The sequence below is a fragment of the Dama dama genome, chromosome 7, assembly GCF_033118175.1.
Source record: "Dama dama isolate Ldn47 chromosome 7, ASM3311817v1, whole genome shotgun sequence".
Taxonomy (NCBI): Eukaryota; Metazoa; Chordata; class Mammalia; order Artiodactyla; family Cervidae; genus Dama; species Dama dama.
In genome coordinates this window covers 15,113,708-15,128,087 of record NC_083687.1, presented here as the reverse complement: position 1 = coordinate 15,128,087, position 14,380 = coordinate 15,113,708, and the positions used below count along the sequence as shown (strand labels likewise).

The 14,380-nt window shown below is 36.3% G+C and overlaps 1 protein-coding gene across 2 annotated transcripts in view; it reads right to left on the bottom strand.

Moving 5' to 3' along the window:
* DNAH8 (dynein axonemal heavy chain 8) overlaps positions 1–14,380 on the bottom strand; it is a 318,410-nt gene that overhangs the window by 197,132 nt on the left and 106,898 nt on the right. For both annotated transcript variants that reach the window (XM_061146069.1, XM_061146068.1), the window contains exons 26-31: positions 13,720–13,824; positions 6,234–6,347; positions 4,865–4,927; positions 4,232–4,332; positions 2,753–2,890; positions 2,356–2,596 (exon numbers count right to left, since the gene is read on the bottom strand). In XM_061146069.1, the coding sequence (XP_061002052.1) occupies positions 2,356–2,596; positions 2,753–2,890; positions 4,232–4,332; positions 4,865–4,927; positions 6,234–6,347; positions 13,720–13,824 (762 nt within the window). The remainder of the gene's footprint in view (positions 1–2,355; positions 2,597–2,752; positions 2,891–4,231; positions 4,333–4,864; positions 4,928–6,233; positions 6,348–13,719; positions 13,825–14,380) is intronic.

Sequence of the window (14,380 nt, the reverse complement as noted above, 5' to 3'; positions counted from 1 at the left end):
AAAAAGCTTTCTGTGAAAAAGTAGCCTATTTGCTTAGTACACAAATATACCCAAAGAGATTCACAACAAAGCACATAAATAAAGGGTCAAGAGTTAAAGACAAGGAGAGATCTTAAAAACAGCAAGAAAAAAAAAAAAAAAACAGCTTGTTATGTACAAGGGAACCCCCATGAGACTACCAGCAGTTTTTTCAGCAGAAACTTTGCAGGATAAAAGGGAGTGACACAATATATTCAAAGTGTTGAAAGAAAATAAAAACAAAATTGCCACCAAGAATACAGTACATGGTGAAGTTGTCCTTCAAAATTGAAAGAGTGATAAACAGTTTTTCAGACAAGCAAAAGCTTAAAGGAGTTCATCATCACTAGATAAGTCTTACAAAAAAAAGAAGTTAAAGGGACTTCTTTAAGCTAAAATGAAACAGAGCTAATTAGTAACAGAAGACTATATTAAAGTATAAATCTCACTGGTAAAGGGAAATAAATAGTAAAGTTCAGAATAGTCTAATGTTGTAAAAGGTATTGGGGTAATCACTTATAAATCTAGTATGAAAGGTTAAAAGACAAAATTAGTAAAAATAACGAAAACTACAATAATTTGTCAGTGGATACACAAGATAAAAAGATGTAAACTGTGACACCAAAAACAAAATGTAGGGGGGGAGTAAAAATGTAGAGTTTTAGACTGCATTCCAACTTTAGTAGCTAGCAACTTAAAATAGACACAAGTAAATGTGAAGATAATCCACGAGCATAGATTGGCATTAAAATGTCTACACTACCTAAAGCAATCTACAGTTTCAAAGCAATCCCTGTCAATGACATTTTTCAAGAAATAGAACAAGGGGACTTTGGTGGTCCATGGTTAAGAATCTGCCTTCCAAGGCAGGGGATTAGGTTTGATCCCTGGTCGAGGAACTAAGATCCCACATGTCTTGGGGCACCTAAGCCTGCCCTCCTCAAAGAAAGGTCCTGCATGCTGCAACAAAGATCTCACATGTTGCAACAAAGACCAGGCACAGTCAAATAAATAAATAAAAGAAATAGAACAAAAAATCCTAAAAATTTTATGAAACCAAAGAATTTTATGAAACCTTTAGCCAAAGGAATCTTGAGAAAAAGCAACAAAGCTGGAGGCATAATGCTTCCTGCTTTCAAACTATATCAAAGCTATGGTAATCAAAAAAGTATGGTATTGGCATAAAAACAGAGACAATGGAACAGAATAAACGTACCTATATGTTTAATTAATTTATGAGAAAAGAGCCAGGAATATACAATGGGGAAAGGACAGTCTCTTCAATAAATGGTGCTGGGAAAACAGGATAACCACATGTAAAAGGACAAAACTAGACCACTATCTTATACCACACAAAAAATTAACTTAAAATGGACTAAAGGCCCGAAACCATAAAACTCCTGTAAGACAACAGAGGTGGTAAGTTCCTTGAAATCAGTCTTGGCAATGACTTTTTTGGACTTGACACAAAGCCAAGGTAACAAAAGTAAAAAATAAACATGTGGGATAGCATCAAACTAAAAAGCTCCTTACAGCAAAGGACACAACCAACAAAATGTAAAGGTAACTTGCTAAACAGGAGAAAATATTCACAAATAATAACTCTGATGAGGGGTCAATATTCAATATATATATACAGCAGATTCATACAACTCAGCAGCAAAAACCACCAATCTGATGAAAAAATGGACAGAGTTTCTAAATAGCTATTTTTCTGAAAAAGACATACAAAGAGTCAACAGGTACATAAAAAGGTGTTCCACATCATGTATCATCAGAGAAATTCAAGTCAAAATCAGAATGAAGTATCACCTCACACCTGTTGGATTATCATCACAAAGACAAGAAAGAGTGTTAGTGAGGATGTAAAAAAAAAAAGGAATCCTTGCACATTATTGATGGAAATGTAAATAACACTAAGCATAAAAATGGAAATGAACAAATTAAAAATCTTGAAGGAAATATATAATAATTTAAAGTATTTACTAGACTAATAGTAAAAAGTATAGAATTAGAAGGTTGGAAAATGTTCTGAGGAATCCACCAAGAACACAACATAGAAATAAACAGAATTTTTAAAAAGAGTATAGTTAAGGGACAAAGAGGACAGATTGAGGAGCTCCAAAACTAAATAATTCAAATAATTATATTATGTCCGTGAGTTACAGCATTATTTTGCCAAACCAAGGAATGTTCAGGATCATTTGACATTTTGAGGGTACATTATATAGGGCAGTCAGTACACCCTTGAATAAAATGTTTATTTGTACAATTGTCAGAAGAGAAAAAGGAGAAATTCTTTAACAGGTCATTTGCAAGACTTTAAATCCCATGTACCTCGATATCATCCTTATTTTTAAGGAGCGGTGCTTCCATAATATTTCTAAGACAAAAAGAATCTGACTCCACGTCAAACGGGGTTCCAGTTAGCTCAGAGATTCGATCCCAGTGTCTCTGCTTCATCGCCTTATTGGTCATCATTTCGAGTAGAGGACATGACTCACTGAAGTCATCAATTCTTTTTTTCAGATCCAAAAAAGCCTGCCAATCTTTAAGTCCTTTTGGCAGTTTACGACATCTTTAAGAAAAAAAATTATTTCATCTATACATTTCTTTGAAGAAGGTGTTATGAATATACAGCAATATATCAGAAGATAAAACCAGTTGTGAAATTCCTATAGGATCCTAAAATATGCACTATAAATTGGTTAAGTTTAATGAGATTGAAACTCACCTGTTTTGAAATTCCAGAAGTTCTGCATTGATTTTTTCAATATCTACATCTCCCCAAAGTATCTCATAATAACCACTAATATTGCCCATCACAGTATCATATAGTCCATACAGCTTCTGCAGCAAGTTGAGTTCCTTTCTGGGAAACCAAATAATTAAGTCATTATGTAACATATATTTTAAAGATAAATTCCATTATTGGATAGGCAGAATTCATCTAATCAAATATTTCATACATTATGTGTATAATGTCTTATACCAACATGTATGCAACCCCGTCAGTTTCCAAAGACTTTATTAAAGTTCCATCAATTAAGTTAAGGTTTATAGCTCTCAAATATTCCAAATTAAAATATTATGTGCCATTACCAAGTGTGTTCAATTATTATAACCATACCAATCACTGCAAACAATGTGACCAAAACTTGCTAACAAGAGCAAAGTTAACACTAATGTTTTATTTGATCTCTTTACTTTCAAATGCAAGCTGGATTTTTATGATCATGTCTGCCTTTAAGTCTGCCTTTTAAACATCACTTTCCTACCAAAAGCTTTCCCTCATGTGCCCAGATGCAGTTATATCCAAAACAAGAAGAAAGGAGGGATTCTGGGGCAAGTAAATGAAAACGTCCTCATTGTGTGGCACGCGTGCTCGGTCACATCAGACTCTTTGCAACCCCAGGGACTGTAACCCCCCAGGCTCCTCTGTCCATGGGATTTCCCAGGCAAGAATTCTGGAGTGGGTTGCCATTTCCTACTCCAGGGGATCTTCCCACCCCAGGAGTTGAACCCAGGTCTCCCGCATTACGGGCAGATTCTTTGCCAGCTGAGCCACAAGGGAAGCTCAAGAATACTGGAGTGGGTAGCCTATCCCTTCTCCAGCGTATCTTCCCAACCCAGGAATCGAACTGGGGTCTCTTGTGTCTTCTGCATTTCCAGGCAGATTCTTTACTGCTGTGCCACCTGTGAATACTACACTTCAAAGTGAAAGTCGCTCAATTGTGTCCGATTCTTTGCAACCCCATGGACTACAGAGTCCATGTAATTCTCCAGGCCAGAATACTGGAGTGGATGCTTTCCCCTTCTCCAGAGGATCTTCCCAACCCAGGGATTGAACTCAGGTTCCCTGCATTGCAGGCAGACTCTTTACCAGCTGAGCCACAAAGGAAGCCCAAAGCCTACCCCTTCTCCAGGAGATCTTCCCGACCCAGGAATCGAACCGGAGTCTCCTGCATTGGAGGCAGATTCTTTACCAATTGAGCTATCAGGGAAAACCACACTTGATGTTAGCCAAAAGGCTATATATTTTATATGGAGACTGTGTATTCAATAACATAGGAATAGCTAGGAATGAGGGGACTATTTAGGAATTTTCCAAGCCAGACCCTTCTCTGTACAATGAAGGATTTAATGATGATGACATGTTCACCTAATGGACAGTTAATTATTTATAATAAACTTGTTCAATTTCGAAACTTACCTAGTTTTGTGTAAAACCTCATAGTCAGTCACAGGCAACCCAAAAAGTTGTTCTCCAGATGAATATGTAACGAATTTCCTCCATAGATCATCAAAATTGGCCTATAAAAGGTTTTTAAATTATAGTAAGATGTAATTAATTCAGAACCCATTAAAGTAGAATTTATTATAATCAAGATAAAAGCTATATTGAAGTTTATTTAATATTATCTATGAAACAAGGATTTGTGAAGCAAATTCATGCTGATACCAAGCTATCAGAGGAAAAGTTAAGTACTCATGAAAATTAACTTTCAAGCATTCTGAATCATTTTATATAAAATTATTTCCTTAATAAATTAAGTGGTCCCCAGACATACATTTCAAGTTCCTATAAATACATCTGAAAGTAATAAAATGACATTTGTAAAATTCTATAATTCAGACCTTTCTACTATTTTAGACTGTCATCTTTCCTACAGGGTTCAAATGAGTAAAGAAGTAGTATAATCCACTCAATCTTGGGTATTCCTAGTAAAGAAAAAAACAATGATTTTTGGACAGCAGCTCTGTATTTCCTTGGTGAGATGACCATGGAAGCCACCTAAGTATAAATACAGGGAATGTCAATGTAACCATAAAAATGTAATTTTACCTGAAAGATCTGTAGCCTGTTGCTAGCTTCTTGGGGTGGTATATTTGGAACCATGGGTCCTTCCTGTAATGAAATATAATCAGCATTTTAATTCCTAATCACATATATTTATCAATTTATTAGGTTTATCTATTATTTCCTTTTAAACAAATAAACATGATTTTTAATTTACATGATCTAACTTTATCCTGTATATGAAGCTCTCATTTGTTTTTTGTAACAGTTTCATTGAGATATTATTCATATATCATATAATCCACTCATTTAAAATGTACCCTTCAACAGTTTTTATTATATTCACAGACTATGATCACAATCAATTTTAGTACATTTGCATCACTCTAACTTCCATTCATTTTTTAAGGACCTTGACATAGTTAGTAAAATATGTGATTAAATTACATCTCATATGACATTTACAATACAAGAACTCTGTTTCATTTCATTTACAATCATAAATGATGGTGCTGTGGTTGTGCATTAGAATAACTGATACATAGTTCTGAGAACAACTTCCTCTCACTAATAGTCTAGCCCAATATGGAAACAGAGACACACACAGGTTGAATACTTGGAAGTAGCAGAAGGCAGTCTTTGGAGGCCATGAGCCAGAAAACAGTTGCAAAAAAGACCCCAAATGGTCTGTACAATCATAAATATTATGGATATGCTAAATAATATGCCATATGTCCAGTATAACAGAATAATAGAGAAATAAAATATTAACTAATCAAACCGAAAAGAGATGTTCAGTACACATGAAAGAAAAAGTGTTATAGAAGTAGCACCAAGGGCTTAAATTATCTTATGATTTTATATCTACTATGATCACTAAAAGAAAGTAGAATATGTTAGGGACTACATCCAACTTCTGAGCTTTAACTTCATAAAGGTCAACCATTATTAGTCATATACCACGTTGAGGAGTCTGTGGGACTGACCAAGGATGACATTTATTATTTATGTTCAGCAACCCTTCTGGTTCTCTAAGAGTTAGAGCTGGGAAAAAATCAGTTGCATGATACCCTGGCATTAGGACATTTATAGTTTCTAACAGCCTTCCAACAACTGTACCACATTTTTAATTATGAATATGCTGGCCCTAAGAAAGGACAAAAGCAGACTCTGTGTTCCTTTCATGATTTCCAAAATTGTTGCTCCTTTTAGCAGTTAAATTGTTTCTCTTCTCTCTTATATAAAACATGCTTAAAGGAACAGCTATCCCCTCTTTTTGATAGCTGCAACTATGCGAAGATAGCCTCTTGCACACAACGTACAAATCACAGTATATTTCTCAGGGTTCATCACTTTCATCTCATATAAACATTGTGCCAAATATCTTAACACAGAGTGTGAAACACTTAATTACCATCTCGTACGCTTCTGCAAAGTTCATTACATCCTCACGAAAAACTTCCACAGACTCAAGTAGACTACTTTTAAACTTTGGCTGCACTTGAACCAGTTCATCTTGTACAGAAACCTAGAATAAATTTAAAAAAAAAAAAAAGGCTCAATGTGAGAGTGAAAGCAATGTATTTAAATGAAAAATACAAGTTCTACTCCAGCAGGTTTGTTAATCTCACAGATACACTATGAACGAGGATGTGTCTAAAATGTTAATTTGTTTAAAAAAAAAAAACAACTCAGAAATAAACAATCCAAATGCACCAATGAGTCTCAAATCATTCTAGCTCATGACCCAAGAGGCAAAGCTATTTAACTGCAGTTAGGAAAATACTTTCTGACTGACCCAGTTCAAGTGGTAATATGGCCAAGGAAACAATTATGACTATGGGCCTAGTCTAGGTCACATGTTGTCTCCGGGACCAGGCCACGGTCTGGGATAAGAAATCTCTAGTAGGTTCATGTGGCAGCAAAAATTAGAGCAGTCCCCAGTAAGAAAAAGATATTACTCTAGGTATGAAAGAATAGTAGATGTCTTCCACAATGATTTTCAAAGCTTCTGCTTCAATCTGCGATCATCAATTGCTGTTGCTGTTCAGTCATGAGGGCAAGTCCAATTATGTGCAATCTACAGCATACCAGGCTTCCCTGTCCCTCACCATCTCCTGGAGCTTGCCCAAGTTCACGTCCATTGAATCAGTGATGCCATTCAACCATCTCATCCTCTGTCACCCTCTTCTTCTGCCTTCAGTCTTTCCCAACATCAGGTTCTCTTCCAAGGAGTCAGTTGTTCACATCAGGTGGTCAAAGTATAGGAGCTTCAGCATCAGTCCTTCCAAAGAATATTCTGGGTTGATTTCCTTTAAGATTGACTGGTTTGAGCTCCTTTCTTTCCATGGGACTCTCAAGAGTCTTCTCCAGCACCACAGTTTGAAAGCATCAGTTCCACTGGAGGAGGGAATGGCAAACCATTCCAGTATACTAGCTATGAGAACCCCATGAACTGTATAAAAAGGCAATCATTATACCTAACACCTAATTCATGCTTTCTATCTGCCAGGTTCTTTACATATGTTACCTCACTCAATCCTCACAACCACCCTGCCTGGTATATACTACTATTATATCCATTTCACAGGTGGAAAAAACCGATGCACAGAGAGACTAACTTCCTCAAGGTTCCAGCACTAGTATGTGACCAGGTCAAGATTCAAAACTTGGCAATGTGATTCCGGGGCTCTTACTCTTAACTGCTCTCAATGGTAGCATCTTGCAGGGTTGGAACATATACTGCTTTAAGCTTAATGGTGACTGTAGTAAAGAATGGGTCAGTAGGTTTAACACTAACAGAGAGATGAGAGAATCTCATAGAATCTTTTAGACTGAACAATAATAGCAAATTGGGCTTTACTAGATCTCATCTGAGGGCTCCCCATAGCCTTCCTAGGACTCACTGTCTAGACTAACCAGTAAGTACTTTTTAAAATAAGCATTTAGTCAATACTGAACATGAAGCCCCAAAATAAAAATTATTATTAAAAAATTTTATACACATCTTCTCAAGCTTCATTAAACTGCATTTTTTAAAGCTTCTAAAATATTTCTAAAGGACCTCATGAAGAAATTAAGAAACAAAGGTTATTAACTTGCAGCAGATCACCCAACTGGTTAATGGCAGAGCCAGAATCACACGTCACGACCCCAATTTCAGCTCTGTGTCCTTGCTACTGTGTCTTACTTCAATCTCAGTGACAAATCTCCCCATAAATAGGAAACTTTAATCCAACATTAATTAATTAATATTCAATAAAATTTTTAGTATAATTAAAGAATCTGGACCCTGCCTTGAAGTTCACTTATTTTTTAAATTAGTTTCTTCTGTACAACGAAGTGAATCAACCACATGCATATACATATCCCGTCCCTCTTGAGCCTCCCTCACACCCCTCCCATCCCGCTCCTCTCAGTCATCACAGAGCCCTGAGCTGAGCTCCCCGTGCTGTAAGCAAGGTCCCACTAGCTATCTGTTCTACACATGGGAGTGTATCTGTGTCAGTCCTAATCTCCCAATTCATCCCACCATCCCTTTTCCATTCACGTTTTTTTTTTTATTTATTTTTTATTAAAGGATAATTGCTTTACAGAATTTTGCTGTTTTCTGTCAAAGCTCAACATGAATCAGCCATAGGTATAATGTCTAAATATTTACCAACTTCAAAAATGCTTAGAGAAAAATTTATAGCCATAAATGCCAACATTAAAAGAAAAAAAAAAAAAAAAAACCTCGAATCAGTAACCTAACCGAAACTCCAGTACTTTGGCCACCTCATGCGAAGAGTTGACTCATTGGAAAAGACCCTGATGCTGGCAGGGATTGGGGGCAGGAGGAGAAGGGGGCGACAGAGGATGAGATGGCTGGATGGCATCACCGACTCAATGGGCATGAGTTTGAGTAAACTCCGGGAGTTGGTGATAGACAGGGAGGCCTGGCGTGCTGCGATTCATGGGGTCACAAAGAGTTGGACACAACTGAGCGACTGAACTGAACTGAACTGAACTGAACCATCCACCTTAACAAACTAGACAAGAAGAAGAAACTAAACCCAAAGAAAGCAGAGGAAGAAAACAATTTAAAAAGAGCACAGAAAAAAAAAAAAGCACAGATAAATGATACAGAGAATAAGAAAACAATAGGGAAAATAAACAAACTAAAAGGTTCTCTTTTGAAAACAGCAATGGAAGTGACAAAGTTTTGTCTAGTATAACCAAAAATAAAAGAGAAAGGACTCAAATTACTAAAATTAGAAAAGAAAGGAGGGATATCACTACTTACTTTACAGAATGATATAAATATATAATATATATAAATTATAAATTCATTTATATAGTTATATAAATATAAATATATATTTATAATATAAATATATATGCTGCTGCTGCTGCTGCTGCTAAGTCACTTCAGTCATGTCTGACTCTGTGCGACCCCACAGATGGCAGCCCACCAGGCTCCCCTGTCCCTGGGATTCTCCAGGCAGGAACACTGGAGTGGGTTGCCATTCCCTTCTCCAATGCATGAAACTGAAAAGTGAAAGTGAAGTCGCTCAGTCATGTCTGACTCAACTCTTCGTGACTCCATGGACTGCAGCCTACCAGGCTCCTCCGTCCTTGGGATTTTCCAGGCAAGAGTACTGGAGTGGGTTGCTATTGCCTTCTCTGAAATAAATATATATAATATATATAATAATATAAATATATATTTATATAAATATATATAATATATATAATAATATAAATATATATTTATATAAATATATAAATAAATATATATACAGAGTGATATATATATAAATAAAAAGAATTATAAAGATCTAATGAACAGAGTGAAAAGGCAATCTACAGAATGGGACAAAATACTTGCCAATCATATACCTGTAAGAAGTTAATATCCAGAATATATAAAGAACTTCCACCATTCAACAACAATAACAAAAACACACAATCCAACTTAAAACCAGGCAAGGAACTTGAAAAGACATTTCTCCAAAGAAGATATACAGATGGCCAACAAGCATATGAAAAGATGCTCACTGTCACTTTTCATTAGGGAAATGCAAACTAAAACCACAATGAGAGACCACCTCACCCATTAGGATGCCTACTATCAAGAACACAAAAAATAACAAGTGAGGATATGAAGAAATTGGAACCCCTATGAACTGTTGGTGGGAACATAAAATAGTGCAGCTGCTATGGAAAAGAATATGGCAGGCAGCTCTGAAAAATTAAAAATAGAGTTGCTATGTGGTCCAGCAATTCTATTCCTGGGTAAATATCCAAAAGAACTGAAAGCAGGGTCTCAAAGAGATATCTGTACATCCGTGTCCATACTAGCATTACTCACAACAGCCAAAAGGTGGGAGGAACACACATGCCCACTGATGGATGAATGAATAAACAAAATGTGGTATATGCACATGATGGACTATTATTCAACACTGAAAAGGAAGGAAATTCTGACATATGTTACAATACAGATGAATCTTGAGGACATTATGCTAACTGAAATAAGTCAGTAACAAAAAAGATAAATAGTGTATGATTTCACTCACATGGGAGAAATGGGGAGCTGTTGTTTAATGGGTAGTTTCCATTTTGCAATGTGGAAAAGTTCTGGAGATTGGCTGCAGAGCAATGTGAATATATGTAACACTACTGAACTCTACACATAAAAATGATTAAGATGGTAAACTTTAGGTTATGCGTATTTTGCTCCATTATTTTTTTTTTACCTTAGTACAAAGCTACTGTAATCAAGACTGGCATAGGGGCAGGCATGTGGATCAATAGATTAAAATTGAGAGTACAGAAATGAATCCTTACAGTTATGATTAACTGTTTTTCTCCAGGGAGACAAGACAATTTATTTGGTGAAAGCACAGTCTTTACAACAAATGGTCCTGAGACAACAGGATATTCACACACATTTACATGACGTTGGACCCCTAACTCACACTATACACAAAGATTAACTCAAAATGTAACAAATACCTAAATGTAAGGGTAAAATTATAAAACTCTCATAAGAAAACATAGTAGTGACTCTTCATGACCTTGGATTAGGCAATGGCTTCCTACATACAATACCAAAAACAAGAAAAAAAAGAAAAAAAAATAGACAAACTGGACTTTATCAAAATTAAAAATTTTGTGCTTCAAAAGACACTATCAAGGATCTTGCTGTGATTTATGTCAGAGAGTGTTTTGCCTATGTTCTCCTCTAAGAGTTTTATAGTTTCTGGTCTTACATTTAGATCTTTAATCCATATTGAGTTTATTTTTGTGTATGGTGTTAGAAAGTGTTCTAGTTTCATTCTTTTACAAGTGGTTGACCAGTTTTCCCAGCACCACTTGTTAAAGAGGTTGTCTTTTTTCCATTGTATATCCTTGCCTCCTTTGTCAAAGATAAGGTGTCCATAGGTTCGTGGATTTATCTCTTGGCTTTCTATTCTGTTCCATTGATCTATATTTCTGTCTTTGTGCCAGTACCACACTGTCTTGATGACTGTGGCTTTGTAGTAGAGTCTGAAGTCAGGCAGGTTGATTCCTCCAGTTCCATTCTTCTTTCTCAAGATTACTTTGGCTATTCGAGGTTTTTTGTATTTCCATACAAATTGTGAAATTCTTTGGTCTAGTTCTGTGAAAAATACCATTGGTAGCTTGATAGGGATTGCATTGAATCTATAGATTGCTTTGGGTAGAATAGCCATTTTGACAATATTGATTCTTCCAATCCATGAACACGGTATGTTTCTCCATCTGTTTGTGTCCTCTTTGATTTCTTTCATCAGTGTTTTATAGTTTTCTATGTATAGGTCTTTTGTTTCTTTAGGTAGATATACTCCTAAGTATTTTATTCTTTTTGTTGCAATGGTGAATGGTATTGTTTCCTTAATTTCTCTTTCTGTTTTTTCATTGTTAGTATATAGGAATGCAAGGGATTTCTGTGTGTTAATTTTATATCCTGCAACTTTACTATATTCATTGATTAGCTCTAGTAATTTTCTGGTAGAGTAGCAAGATCCTCTATGACCCACCTCCCAGAATATTGGAAATAAAAGCAAAAAGCAAAACTAAACAACTGGGACCTAATGAAACTTAAAAGCTTTTGCACTACAAAGGAAACTATAAGTAAGGTGAAAAGACAGCCCTTAGATTGGGAGAAAATAATAGCAAATGAAGAAACAGACAAAGGATTAATCTCAAAAATATACAAGCAACTCCTGCAGCTCAATTCCAGAAAAATAAATGACCCAATCAAAAAATGGGCCAAAGAACTAAACAGACATTTCTCCAAAGAAGACATACAGATGGCTAACAAACACATGAAAAGATGCTCAACATCACTCATTATCAGAGAAATGCAAATCAAAACCACAATGAGGTACCATTACACGCCAGTCAGGATGGCTGCTATCCAGAAGTCTACAAGCAATAAATGCTGGAGAGGGTGTGGAGAAAAGGGAACCCTCTTACACTCTTGGTGGGAATGCAAACTAGTACAGCCACTATGGAGAACAGTGTGGAGATTTCTTAAAAAACTGGAAATAGAACTGCCATATGACCCAGCAATCCCACTTCTGGGCATACACACTGAGGAAACCAGATCTGAAAGAGACACATGCACCCCAATGTTCATCGCAGCACTGTTTATAATAGCCAGGACATGGAAGCAACCTAGATGCCCATCAGCAGATGAATGGATAAGGAAGCTGTGGTACCTATACACCATGGAATATTACTCAGCCATTAAAAAGAATTCATTTGAACCAGTCCTAATGAGATGGATGAAGCTGGAGCCCCTTATACAGAGTGAAGTAAGCCAGAAAGATAAAGAACATTACAGCATACTAACACATATATATGGAATTTAGAAAGATGGTAACGATAACCCTATATGCAAAACAGAAAAAGAGACACAGAAATACAGAACAGACTTTTGAACTCTGTGGGAGAATGTGAGGGTGGGATATTTCAAAAGAACAGCATGTATACTATCTATGGTGAAACAGATCACCAGCCCAGGTGGGATGCATGAGACAAGTGCTCCAGCCTGGTGCACTGGGAAGACCCAGAGGAATCGGGTGGAGAGGGAGGTGGGGGGGGGGGGATCAGGATGGGGAATACGTGTAAATCCATGGCTGATTCATATCAATGTATGAGAAAAGCCACTGAAATGTTGTGAAGTAATTAGCCTCCAACTAATAAAAAAAAAAAAGACACTATCAAGAAAGTGAAAAAACCCACAGAATGAGAGAAAATATTTGCAAACCTTTTTATTAAAGGACTTACATCCAGAATATATAAAGAACTCTTACAACTCAAAGAGACAACCCAATTAAAAAACCAAATAACATATTTAAAATCAATCTTTCTTCAAAGAAGATATACAAATGGCTAATGGGTACATGTAAAAAGATGCTAAGAATTATTAGCCATTGGAGAATGAGGTGCTGGTATGTGAAACAATATGGATAAACCTTGACAACATTATTCTAAGTGAAAGAAGCCAGTCACAAAAGACTAGATACTATAGGATTCTATCTATGTTTAAGCATCCAGAAAAGGCAAATTCAAAGAGATAAAAAGTAGATTCGTGTTTGCCAGGGGCTGTGGTGAGGAAGAGAATGAGGAAGGATTACTAATGGGCATGGGGTTTTTGGGGGGGTGATGAAAATGTTCTAAAATTAAATAATAATGGTTGTTGTGCAACTCTGCATATAGTAACAATTACAGAATTGTATACTTTGAAATGGTACCTGTTATAGGATGTGGATTATATCCCAATAAAGCTAGGAAGATAATATATATTGAGCTTTTGAAAAGTTTGAAATGTATTTTTTTTTCTGGATATAGTCACTTAATAAAAGAAGAATTAAATTTGTACTCACCGCTTTACTCTGCAATTTGTTGAAAGAATATCTCAAGGTGTCTACTGCTTCTGATTCTTCTTTGGTGACTTCAACTTCAAATCGGTTTAAAATAGCATAGGCTTCCTGTGCAGTGGGGGCAGATTCAGACACATCACAAGGAATACAACTGACAAATGACTTACAGGGCTTCTGCAAACACATTTCTATGTCTTTCACTAAAATTATTTATTTATTTGGCTGTACTAGCTCTTGCAGCATGTGGGATCTTCAGCTGCAGCATGAACTCTTAATTGCAGTATGTGGGATCTAGTTCCCTGACCAGGGATCAAACCCCAGCACAGCACCGTAGCCAACCAACCACCAGGGAAATCCCCACTATGTCTTAAAAGGATGGTTCTCCAAATTAAATGTGTATAAAAAGCTCCTTTAGATTATCACTGACATCAGATATTGACTCTAGACCCCAGGCGCTGAAATCTGAACTTAATAAGCACCAAGGTGATCCTGGTGGAGAGGAGACCAATCCCTTTGAGATATTCTCCGAGGAAAAACACCCTAGAGTAACTTTTTGCCTCTCTCTTCCTGATCTTGCGACAAGACCATGCAAAATGTCTTCTCATACTCTATTAAAAGAGGGGTTGGCTGTATAAGGAATGGAATGAGATGATATTCTGAAGAG